This window comes from Ranitomeya variabilis, chromosome 7 (genome assembly GCF_051348905.1).
Source record: "Ranitomeya variabilis isolate aRanVar5 chromosome 7, aRanVar5.hap1, whole genome shotgun sequence".
In the NCBI taxonomy this organism is placed as follows: Eukaryota; Metazoa; Chordata; class Amphibia; order Anura; family Dendrobatidae; genus Ranitomeya; species Ranitomeya variabilis.
Genome location: NC_135238.1, coordinates 16,219,516 through 16,233,772, shown reverse-complemented (window position 1 = coordinate 16,233,772; position 14,257 = coordinate 16,219,516). Strand labels below are relative to the sequence as shown.

The 14,257-nt window shown below is 38.0% G+C and overlaps 1 protein-coding gene across 1 annotated transcript in view; it reads left to right on the top strand.

Moving 5' to 3' along the window:
- LOC143785406 (cytoplasmic phosphatidylinositol transfer protein 1-like) overlaps positions 1-6,459 on the top strand; it is a 37,682-nt gene extending 31,223 nt beyond the window's left edge. The window contains exons 8-10 of the mRNA XM_077274220.1: positions 1,022-1,177; positions 4,902-4,965; positions 5,779-6,459. Coding sequence (XP_077130335.1) covers positions 1,022-1,177; positions 4,902-4,965; positions 5,779-6,068 — 510 coding nt within the window. The 3' untranslated portion in view covers positions 6,069-6,459. The remainder of the gene's footprint in view (positions 1-1,021; positions 1,178-4,901; positions 4,966-5,778) is intronic.
- The last annotated feature ends 7,798 nt before the right edge of the window (positions 6,460-14,257 follow it).

The window sequence follows — 14,257 nt, the reverse complement described above, 5'->3', positions numbered from 1 at the left end:
AGAATGTTCTTCTCTTCTGCTTCCATATGTTTCCAAAGAACATTGCCGGGAGCCAGGGAACACGACCAAGATGTCCCCGAACTGCGCGGAGCAAAGCGAGACTCCCCCTCTGTATAACTCATATATATCATCTCCAGTATACGAATCCCGCGTATATATAATCCCCTCTATACGACTCCCCTGTATATATAATCCCCTCTATACGACTCCCCTGTATATATAATCCCCTCTATACGACTCCCCTGTATATATAATCCCCTCTATACGACTCCCCTGTATATATAATCCCCTCTATACGACTCCCCTGTATATATAATCCCCTCTATACGACGCCCGCGTATATATAATCCCCTCTATACAACACCCCCGTATATATAATCCCCTCTATACAACACCCCCGTATATATAATCCCCTCTATACGGCTCCCCCGTATATATAATCTCTATACCACTCCCCCGTATATATAATCCCCTCTATACCACTCCCCCGTATATATAATCCCCTCTATACGACTCCCCTGTATATATAATCCCCTCTATACGACTCCCCTGTATATATAATCCCCTCTATACGACTCCCGCGTATATATAATCCCCTCTATACAACACCCGCGTATATATAATCCCCTCTATACAACACCCCCGTATATATAATCCCCTCTATACAACACCCCCGTATATATAATCCCCTCTATACGGCTCCCCCGTATATATAATCTCCTCTATACCACTCCCCCGTATATATAATCCCCTCTATACCACTCCCCTGTATATATAATCCCCTCTATACGACTCCCCCGTATATATAATCCCCTCTATACGACTCCCCCGTATATATAATCCCCACTATACGACTCCCCCGTATATATAATCCTCTGTATTAGACGCATACTTTACAGCTTCAGGACCCTGGTGCAAAATCTGCAGTAGTGCCGCCATCTGTGTCAGTGCTGGAGTCCTATGTACTTACATCCACGTCACCCCGATGTCACCCTGACCCCAGTCATCTCCTCTTTTGTAGGATCTCAGGCATTTCGTCTCCGGTAAGACGGGGCGCGGGCCTCTGAAGGAGGGATGGAGGTGTCACGCGCAGCCCATTATGTGCTCCTATAAACTCGTCAATGTCAAGTTCGAGGTGTGGGGTCTCCAGACACGAGTGGAGCAGTTTGTGCACAAGGTGCGTGATGGAGAGAAACGTGACCCGGGCGTATGATGTGAGGAGGAGCCAGAAGTGTGCACCATGGTGTATACATATATATACACTGCCTACACAGTATTATAGTAGTTATATTCTTCTACATAGGAGCAGTATTATAGTAGTTATATTCTTGTACATAGGGGCAGTATTATAGTAGTTATATTCTTGTACATAGGAGCAGTATTATAGTAGTTATATTCTTCTACATAGGAGCAGTATTATAGTAGTTATATTCTTGTACATAGGGAGCAGTATTATAGTAGTTATATTCTTGTACATAGGAGCAGTATTATAGTAGTTATATTCATGTACATAGGGGCAGTATTATAGTAGTTATATTCTCGTACATAGGGGCAGTATTATAGTAGTTATATTCTTGTACATAGTTGCAGTATTATAGTAGTTATATTCATGTACATAGGAGCAGTATTATAGTAGTTATATTCTTGTATATAAGGGCAGTATTATAGTAGTTATATTCTTGTATATAAGGGCAGTATTATAGTAGTTATATTCTTGTACATAGGGGCAGTATTATAGTAGTTATATTCTTGTACATAGGAACAGTATTATAGTAGTTATATTCTTGTACATAGGGGCAGTATTATAGTAGTTATATTCCTGTACATAGGAGCAGTATTATAGTAGTTATATTCTTGTACATAGGGGCAGTGTTATAGTAGTTATATTCTTGTACATAGGAGCAGTATTATAGTAGTTATATTCTTGTACATAGGAGCAGTATTATAGTAGTTATATTCTTGTATATAGGGGCAGTATTATAGTAGTTATATTCTTGTACATAGGAGCAGTATTATAGTAGTTATATTCTTGTACATAGGAGCAGTATTATAGTAGTTATATTCTTGTACATAGGAGCAGTATTATAGTAGTTATATTCTTGTATATAGGGGCAGTATTATAGTAGTTATATTCTTGTACATAGGAGCAGTATTATAGTAGTTATATTCTTGTACATAGGAGCAGTATTATAGTAGTTATATTCTTGTATATAGGGGCAGTATTATAGTAGTTATATTCTTGTACATAGGAGCAGTATTATAGTAGTTATATTCTTGTACATAGGAGCAGTATTATAGTAGTTATATTCTTGTATATAGGGGCAGTATTATAGTAGTTATATTCTTGTACATAGGAGCAGTATTATAGTAGTTATATTCTTGTACATACGAGCAGTATTATAGTAGTTATATTCTTGTACATAGGAGCAGTATTATAGTAGTTATATTCTTGTACATAGGGGACAGTATTATAGTAGTTATATTCTTGTACATAGGAGCAGTATTATAGTAGTTATATTCTTGTACATAGGGGCAGTATTATAGTAGTTATATTCTTGTATATAAGGGCAGTATTATAGTAGTTATATTCTTGTATATAGGAGCACTATTATAGTAGATATATTCTTGTACATAGGGGCAGTATTATAGTAGTTATATTCTTGTACATAGGAGGCAGTATTATAGTAGTTATATTCTTGTACATAGGGGCAGTATTATAGTAGTTATATTCTTGTACATAGGAACAGTATTATAGTAGTTATATTCTTGTACATAGGGGCAGTATTATAGTAGTTATATTCTTGTACATAGGGGCAGTATTATAGTAGTTATATTCTTGTACATAGGAGCAGTATTATAGTAGTTATATTCTTGTACATACGAGCAGTATTATAGTAGTTATATTCTTGTACATAGGGGCAGTATTATAGTAGTTATATTCTTGTACATAGGAGCAGTATTATAGTAGTTATATTCTTGTACATACGAGCAGTATTATAGTAGTTATATTCTTGTACATAGGGGCAGTATTATAGTAGTTATATTCTTGTACATAGGAGCAGTATTATAGTAGTTATATTCTTGTATATAGGGGCAGTATTATAGTTGTTATATTCTTGTACATAGGAGCAGTATTATAGTAGTTATATTCTTGTATATAGGGGCAGTATTATAGTTGTTATATTCTTGTACATAGGAGCAGTATTATAGTAGTTATATTCTTGTACATAGGAGCAGTATTATAGTAGTTATATTCTTGTATATAGGGGCAGTATTATAGTTGTTATATTCTTGTACATAGGAGCAGTATTATAGTAGTTATATTCTTGTACATAGGAGCAGTATTATAGTAGTTATATTCTTGTACATAGGAGCAGTATTATAGTAGTTATATTCTTGTACATACGAGCAGTATTATAGTAGTTATATTCTTGTACATAGGGGCAGTATTATAGTAGTTATATTCTTGTACATAGGAGTAGTATTATAGTAGTTATATTCTTGTACATAGGGGGCAGTATTATAGTAGTTATATTCTTGTACACAGGGGCAGTATTATAGTAGTTATATTCTTGTACACAGGGGCAGTATTATAGTAGTTATATTCTTGTACATAGGGGCAGTATTATAGTAGTTATATTCTTGTACATAGGGGGCAGTATTATAGTAGTTATATTCTTGTACATAGGAGCAGTATTATAGTAGTTATATTCTTGTACATAGGAGTAGTATTATAGTAGTTATATTCTTGTACATAGGGGGCAGTATTATAGTAGTTATATTCTTGTACACAGGAGCAGTATTATAGTAGTTATATTCTTGTACACAGGGGCAGTATTATAGTAGTTATATTCTTGTACATAGGGGCAGTATTATAGTAGTTATATTCTTGTACATAGGGGGCAGTATTATAGTAGTTATATTCTTGTACATAGGAGCAGTATTATAGTAGTTATATTCTTGTACATAGGGGCAGGATTATAGTAGTTATATTCTTGTACATAGGGGCAGTATTATAGTAGTTATATTCTTGTACATAGGGGCAGTATTATAGTAGTTATATTCTTGTACATAGGGGCAGTATTATAGTAGTTATATTCTTGTACATAGGGGCAGTATTATAGTAGTTATATTCCTGTACATAGGAGCAGTATTATAGTAGTTATATTATTGTACATAGAAGCAGTATTATAGTAGTTATATTCTTGTATATAGGAGCAGTATTATAGTAGTTATATTCTTGTACATAGGAGCAGTATTATAGTAGCTATATTCTTGTACATAGGGGGCAGTATTATAGTAGCTATATTCTTGTACATAGGGGCAGTATTATAGTAGTTATATTCTTGTACATAGGGGCAGTATTATAGTAGTTATATTCTTGTATATAGGAGCAGTATTATAGTAGTTATATTCTTGTACATAGGGGCAGTGTTATAGTAGTTATATTCTTGTACATAGGAGTAGTATTATACTAGTTATATTCTTGTACATAGGGGCAGTATTATAGTAGTTATATTCCTGTACATAGGGGCAGTAATATAGTAGTTATATTCTTGTACATAGGAGGCAGTATTATAGTAGTTATATTCTTGTACATAGGGGCAGTAATATAGTAGTTATATTCTTGTACATAGGGGCAGTATTATAGTAGTTATATTCTTGTACATAGGGGCAGTAATATAGTAGTTATATTCTTGTACACAGGGGCAGTATTATAGTAGTTATATTCTTGTACATAGGAGCAGTATTATAGTAGTTATATTCTTGTACTTAGGGGCAGTATTATAGTAGTTATATTCTTGTACATAGGGGCAGTATTATAGTAGTTATATTTTTGTACATAGGGGCAGTATTATGTTCTCTCTCGCGGATTTTGATTTTCCCTACTGTCTCATCAGGTGATTCGGGATCTGCTGATTGTGGGGCATCGTCAGGCCTTTGCCTGGGTGGACGAGTGGTACGGTAGGTGATCTTTTTCTTCTCTTGTCAGTTTTGTCTATCACTATTGCGACCGCTTTCTCCCGTCCTCAGTGATTATTTCGGGGGCGCTAGTAATGGCAGCTAATCAGAAGGTAACTTCTTGAAAATACATTAATGTATATGAGATGGAATCTGATCGTTTCCTGTTATTCCCGCTTCTAATATTCTGATTTTCGGACTCTTTTTACACGACCGTCTGATGTATAATTTGTAGCTGTCCTAGAATGACGTGGTGCCGACGCTCACGGTGAAATCTTCCGCTTAGAGCCGATCTGGTTTCCATCTTCTGTAATATTGTTCGGAGGCGATGCAGCGACTGTAAGCTCTTGGGACCGTCCTGTTAATATGTGAACCATGGCTCTTATTTTTGTAACGCGATTTCCATTTCCTCGGGGCGACAGCCGAGAGATTCCCACTAAAATCTGTATGAGAACGATACGGCGAGCGCTCGGCCTAATCTAACATAACCTAATATAAGGATACAGATCACACGAGCGGCACAATATTCACAGCTAAATACAATCCTGGCGCCGACGTCACAGCCAAAATATGGTGAAATGGACCCTGGGGTAACGTTAGGATGGAGCACAAACATTCACGGGGCTCTAGGCCAGTGGCCACATCTGTAGTCTTTGGTTGCTGAACCTTTGATTTGCCGGCGTCCCTGGTGCATCTTCTGATGTTGGGACGGGTTTAGTCATCAGGGGTTTTGCGGGTCCTGTATTCCCTGACTACCGACGGGGTCAGGGTCTTTCTGTTTCCTATTAACCCTCCCTAAAAATAATTGTTTCCTAGGAATGACTATGGCGGAAGTTCGGGAATATGAGAAGGAGACCCAGGCGGCCACAAATGAGAAAATAGGCCCAGTGGCCCCGACCATCACTATCACTCCAGAGAGCCATTGTCCAGCCATTCGCAGCGCCCCGGCCACCCCGATCACCGGCGATCCTCCAGAATTCCTCACCCTGCCCAAGGATAGGCCACGCAAGACCTCGGCGCCAGATACCCTCACCCTTCCAGAACTCAGAGAGCGAGCCAACGGCCCATCCAGCAACCACCTGTCCCCGCCGAGCGCCGACAGCTGAAACCGACGCACCACCTCCATTGCTGCTCCCCCACAATAGGGATCACCCAGGCTCTAGACATGGAAAAAGCCAGAAAAATGATTTTTCCAGATACCTGAAGAAGACAACCCTGTAAGACGGAGAGGACGTAATGGCGATCCTCCTTGGTGTTGGCTTCTCCAAACCTTTTGTGATGGGAACATTAAGCCATGATGAAGTATCTCGTCTGAGTCTAGAGTCAGAAGATGGAGTGTGTGACGAGCGCCATGTTGCGTCCTGTCAGTCCGGATTTGTATAGACTTTTACTCTGCCCCATGGGAACACGGCAGCCAGTCCCAGCCTACATTCCCGGCTCCTGGTACTCCCTACCGCCCCATCTCCTCGGACTCCCTACCGCCCCATCTCCTCGGACTCCCTAAAGCTCCGGCTCCTCGTACTCCCTACCGCCTCAGCTCCTCAGACTCCCTACCGTCTCTGCTCCTCGGACTCCCTACCGTCTCTGCTCCTCGGACTCCCTACCGCCTCGGCTCCTCGTACTCCCTACCTCCCCGGCTCCTCGTACTCCCTACCTCCCTGGCTCCTCGTACTACCTACCGCCCCGTCTCCTCGTACTCCCTACGGCCCCGTCTCCTCGTACTCCCTACGGCCCCGTCTCCTCGTACTCCCTACGGCCCCGTCTCTTCGGACTCCCTATGGCCCCGGCTCCTCGGACTCCCTACCGCCCCGTCTCCTCGGACTCCCTACCGCCCCGTCTCTTCTACTCCCTACCGCCCCGTCTCCTCGTACTCCCTACCGCCTCAGCTCCTGATACTCCCTACCTCCCCGGCTCCTCATACTCCCTACCCCCCACCCCCCCGGCTCCTCGGACTCCCTACTGCCTCGTCTCCTCATACTCCCTACAGCCCCGTCTGCTCGGACTCCCTACCACCCCGGCTCCTCGGACTCCCTACCGACTCAGCTCCTCGGACTCCCTACCGCCCCAGCTCCTCTACTCCCTACCGCCCCGGCTCCTGGTACTCCCTACCGTCCCGACTCCTCGGACTCCCTACCACCCCGGCTCCTCGTACTCCCTACCGCCCCATCTCCTCGTACTCCCTACCGCCCCGTCTCCTCGTACTCCCTACCGCCCCGTCTCCTCGTACTCCCTACCGCCCCGTCTCCTCGTACTGCCTACCGCCCCGTCTCCTCGTACTCCCTACCGCCCCGTCTCCTCGTACTCCCTACCGCCCCGTCTCCTCGTACTCCCTACCGCCTCGTCTCCTCGTACTCCCTACCGCCCCGTCTCCTCGAACTCCCTACCACCCCGGCTCCTCGTACTCCTCTCCCCGCTCTGACATTGGACTAGCGAAATGTATAAATCATCACTGAATGTAATGGCTCCCGGTAGAGGATCCACGGTTCTACCCTCCACCACGGGCCATTCATCAGCTCCGCCATCGATTTCCCTCTGACAATCATTGATCGGCTCCTTGTCTTTATTTTTGTGCTGTAGTGATATAAGCTAGAACTGATCTATGATTGAGCCACATTTTTTTTTATTTTCGCTTTTATTTATTTTATTTTATTTTTTATTTTGTCCTAAGAATGCGACCATAGTCTCTGAAGGTCGGCATGCCGCCATTGTTCTTATTGATGACTTACTTATAAGTTATCGATTGTAAATTACGAAACTGCTCAGTAGGGGCCGAGCTGAGGATTCCGCCGCCTCCCGGGAAGGGGACGGGTCGTAATTTGCCGCACCTTCCTGGAGTCAGTTCTCCACTCTCGTGTAAATAAAGCCTAATTATTACATAATGAAACGTCTGGGCCTTTTTAATAGACTCCGCGTTGTAATTCCTTACCGGTATCAAGGGCTCGGACGTCCGACCCGGAGCTAAACCCAATGCAGCTCTCACTTCTCCCCACTATGTGCTCGTTCACCTGGATCCAGCCTCCTGTCACCGGCAAGAAAAAAGGAATCTGCATAATTTACAACTCGCAGAAGTGAGACGTCTGTGTCATTAACATAGCATCCATGTCAGCGAGCGGGCGGTGATGGCTGCCGGCCAGACGCATGTCAGACGCTTCCTGACAAACATGGGATCCGACCCGGCGTCATCAGTTACCGAGCCCCGAGGAAAATCAGAGGGAACATTCTTCACACTCACAATTATGTTTGTGACAACATCTGTTGTTAACCCAAATAATTATTTAACTTCTATGTCTATAAAGATATCATATATATCACTACTATATACCGCCCCTATGTACAAGAATATAACTACTATAATACTGCCCCTATGTACAAGAATATAACTACTATAATACTGCTCCTATGTACAAGAATATGACTACTATAATACTGCCCCTATGTACAAGAATATGACTACTATAATACTGCCCCTATGTACAAGAATATAACTACTATAATACTGCTCCTATATACAAGAATATAACTACTATAATACCGCCCCTATGTACAAGAATATAACTACTATAATACTGCCCCTATGTACAAGAATATAACTACTATAATACTGCTCCTATGTACAAGAATATGACTACTATAATACTGCCCCTATGTACAGGAATATAACTACTATAATACTGCCCCTATGTACAAGAATATAACTACTATAATACTGCTCCTATATACAAGAATATAACTACTATAATACTGCCCCCTATGTACAAGAATATAACTACTATAATACTGCTCCTATGTACAAGAATATAACTACTATAATACTGCTCCTATATACAAGAATATAACTACTATAATACTGCCCCTATGTACAAGAATATAACTACTATAATACTGCCCCTATGTACAAGAATATAACTACTATAATACTGCCACCTATGTACAAGAATATAACTACTATAATACTGCTCCTATGTACAAGAATATAACTACTATAATACTGCTCCTATCTACAAGAATATAACTACTATAATACTGCTCCCATGTACAAGAATATAACTACTATAATACTGCCCCCTATGTACAAGAATATAACTACTATAATACTGCTCCTATGTACAAGAATATAACTACTATAATACTGCCCCTATGTACAAGAATATAACTACTATAATACTGCCCCTATGTACAAGAATATAACTACTATAATACTGCTCCTATGTACAAGAATATAACTACTATAATACTGCCCCTATGTACAAGATGATAACTACTATAATACTGCTCCTATGTACAAGATGATAACTACTATAATACTGCTCCCTATGTACAAGAATATAACTACTATAATACTGCTCCTATGTACAAGAATATAACTACTATAATACTGCCCCTATGTACAAGAATATAACTACTATAATACTGCCCCTATGTACAAGAATATAACTACTATAATACTGCCCCTATGTACAAGAATATAACTACTATAATACTGCTCCTATGTACAAGAATATAACTACTATAATACTGCCCCTATGTACAAGAATATAACTACTATAATACTGCCCCTATGTACAAGAATATAACTACTATAATACTGCTCCTATGTACAAGAATATAACTACTATAATACTGCCCCTATGTACAAGATGATAACTACTATAATACTGCCCCTATGTACAAGAATATAACTACTATAATACTGCTCCTATGTACAGGAATATAACTACTATAATACTGCTCCTATGTACAGGAATATAACTACTATAATACTGCCCCTATGTACAAGAATATAACTACTATAATACTGCCCCTATGTATAAGAATATAACTACTATAATACTGCCCCCCCATGTACAAGAATATAACTACTATAATACTGCCCCCCCATGTACAAGAATATAACTACTATAATACTGCTCCCTATGTACAAGAATATAATTACTATAATACTGCCCCTATGTGCAAGAATATAACTACTATAATACTGCCCCTATGTACAAGAATATAACTACTATAATACTGCTCCTATATACAAGAATATAACTACTATAATACTGCCCCCTATGTACAAGAATATAACTACTATAATACTGCTCATAGTATCAAAAAAGTTGCTGTGACATAGGCTATGTATGACATGGATGAAAGGTCCTATTTTACATGGCAGCGCTGGTTTATATACCATATAGCGAAATGGAGCGTCTAACCGCTTCTGCGCTTGCTCAAACATATGCATAACCGCAGAAGAATGTTTCCACCAAAAAAATGGCGGATTTCGGCGCTACTGCGCATGCGCCGACTTCAACCAATGGCCTGTAATATAGTATAGGGGATATGATGTAATAGACATGCGCAGTAGATGTCTAAGAACGCCGACAGGCATAATGGTGTCCTCCATTAGAAACAGGATTCATCAGCGGTAAGAACAATGCGGTCTTCACATTTATAATAGCACAATATGCACAGATGCACTTTATTAGGTATATTGCAATATAAGTATGTAATTGAACACGAATGGCATGTATTAAGGATGATTAATACCATATATATATATGCACATACAACGCTGTATCCACTGCTTGAGAAAAGCTCAGTAGAGCTGAAACGTCGCACTGGCACTGATATGTGGGTCTGAATAAACCCTGCATTTTTTGGAAATAATGGAGTGCTGCCTTCTTCTTTTTTTGATACTATGAGAAGTGGACGACCGGTGGACAGGTTGCCTGGAGGCTTTGCACCCGTAGATAAGTAATACTGTTGTGCTGTTCCTTTTTTTATGAACATACTATAATACTGCTCCTATGTACAAGAATATAACTACTATAATACTGCCTCTATGTACAAGAATATAACTACTATAATACTGCTCCCTATGTACAAGAATATAACTACTATAATACTGCTCCTATGTACAAGAATATAACTACTATAATACTGCTCCTATGTACAAGAATATAACTACTATAATACTGCTCCTATGTACAAGAATATAACTACTATAATACTGCTCCTATGTACAAGAATATAACTACTATAATACTGCCCCTATGTACAAGAATATAACTACTATAATACTGCTCCCTATGTACAAGAATATAACTACTATAATACTGCCCCTATGTACAAGAATATAACTACTATAATACTGCCCCTATGTACAAGAATATAACTACTATAATACTGCCCCCTATATACAAGAATATAACTACTATAATACTGCCTCTATGTACAAGAATATAACTACTATAATACTGCTCCTATGTACAAGAACATAACTACTATAATACTGCCCCTATGTACAAGAATATAACTACTATTATACTGCCCCTATGTACAAGAATATAACTACTATAATACTGCCCCTATGTACAAGAATATAACTACTATAATACTGCCCCTATGTACAAGAATATGACTACTATAATACTGCCCCTGTGTACAAGAATATGACTACTATAATACTGCCCCTATGTACAAGAATATGACTACTATAATACTGCTCCTATGTACAAGAATATAACTACTATAATACTGCTCCTACGTACAAGAATATAACTACTATAATACTGCTCCTATGTACAATGTACAAGAATATAACTACTATAATACTGCTCCTATGTACAAGAATATAACTACTATAATACTGCCCCTATGTACAAGAATATAACTACTATAATACTGCTCCTATGTACAAGAATATAACTACTATAATACTGCTCCTATGTACAAGAATATAACTACTATAATACTGCCTCCTATGTACAAGAATATAACTACTATAATACTGCTCCTACGTACAAGAATATAACTACTATAATACTGCTCCTATGTACAAGAATATAACTACTATAATACTGCCTCCTATGTACAAGAATATGACTACTATAATACTGCCCCTATGTACAAGAATATGACTACTATAATACTGCTCCTATGTACAAGAATATAACTACTATAATACTGCTCCTACGTACAAGAATATAACTACTATAATACTGCCTCCTATGTACAAGAATATAACTACTATAATACTGCTCCTACGTACAAGAATATGACTACTATAATACTGCCCCTATGTACAAGAATATGACTACTATAATACTGCTCCTATGTACAAGAATATAACTACTATAATACTGCCCCTATGTACAAGAATATAACTACTATAATACTGCTCCTATGTACAAGAATATAACTACTATAATACTGCTCCTATGTACAAGAATATAACTACTATAATACTGCCTCCTATGTACAAGAATATAACTACTATAATACTGCTCCTACGTACAAGAATATAACTACTATAATACTGCTCCTATGTACAAGAATATAACTACTATAATACTGCCTCCTATGTACAAGAATATGACTACTATAATACTGCCCCTATGTACAAGAATATGACTACTATAATACTGCTCCTATGTACAAGAATATAACTACTATAATACTGCTCCTACGTACAAGAATATAACTACTATAATACTGCTCCTATGTACAATGTACAAGAATATAACTACTATAATACTGCTCCTATGTACAAGAATATAACTACTATAATACTGCCCCTATGTACAAGAATATAACTACTATAATACTGCTCCTATGTACAAGAATATAACTACTATAATACTGCTCCTATGTACAAGAATATAACTACTATAATACTGCCCCTATGTACAAGAATATAACTACTATAATACTGCTCCTATGTACAAGAATATAACTACTATAATACTGCTCCTATGTACAAGAATATAACTACTATAATACTGCCCCTATGTACAAGAATATGACTACTATAATACTGCCCCTATGTACAAGAATATAACTACTATAATACTGCCCCTATGTACAAGAATATAACTACTATAATACTGCCCCTATGTACAAGAATATAACTACTATAATACTGCTCCTATGTACAAGAATATGACTACTATAATACTGCTCCTATGTATAAGAATATAACTACTATAATACTGCTCCTATGTACAAGAATATAACTACTATAATACTGCTCCTATGTACAGGAATATAACTACTATAATACTGCTCCTATGTACAAGAATATAACTACTATAATACTGCTCCTATGTACAAGAATATAACTACTATAATACTGCTCCTATGTACAAGAATATAACTACTATAATACTGCCCCTATGTACAAGAATATGACTACTATAATACTGCCCCCCCTATGTACAAGAATATAACTACTATAATACTGCTCCTATGTACAAGAATATAACTACTATAATACTGCTCCTATGTACAAGAATATGACTACTATAATACTGCTCCTATGTATAAGAATATAACTACTATAATACTGCTCCTATGTACAAGAATATAACTACTATAATACTGCTCCTATGTACAGGAATATAACTACTATAATACTGCTCCTATGTACAAGAATATAACTACTATAATACTGCCCCTATGTACAAGAATATAACTACTATAATACTGCTCCTATGTACAAGAATATAACTACTATAATACTGCTCCTATGTACAAGAATATAACTACTATAATACTGCCCCTATGTACAAGAATATAACTACTATAATACTGCTCCTATGTACAAGAATATAACTACTATAATACTGCTCCTATGTACAAGAATATAACTACTATAATACTGCCCCTATGTACAAGAATATAACTACTATAATACTGCTCCTATGTACAAGAATATAACTACTATAATACTGCTCCTATGTACAAGAATATAACTACTATAATACTGCTCCTATGTACAAGAATATAACTACTATAATACTGCTCCTATGTACAAGAATATAACTACTATAATACTGCTCCTATGTACAAGAATATAACTACTATAATACTGCCCCTATGTACAAGAATATAACTACTATAATACTGCCCCTATGTACAAGAATATAACTACTATAATACTGCTTCTATGTAAGAATATAACTACTATAATACTGCTTCTATGTAAGAATATAACTACTATAATACTGCTTCTATGTAAGAATATAACTACTATAATACTGCTTGACTACTAGTCAGATCCAGCATAGTAAAGTAAGTGACTTAGTCGCCAGAGAGCGGTGTGGACACGGTGCTGATTGCGGTGAATATTCCGGATGTGCCGCCAGTACTGATGTTACTGATGACGTCACCGCTCTCATCTCTGCGCTGATGGAATGAATCCTAGTACCTGACTCCATCTAGTGGTCATTTCTGGAACCTCATGAAATCCAAGACATATTGTGAAGATATTATATTATTATTTATTATTATTATATAATATAATGTTACA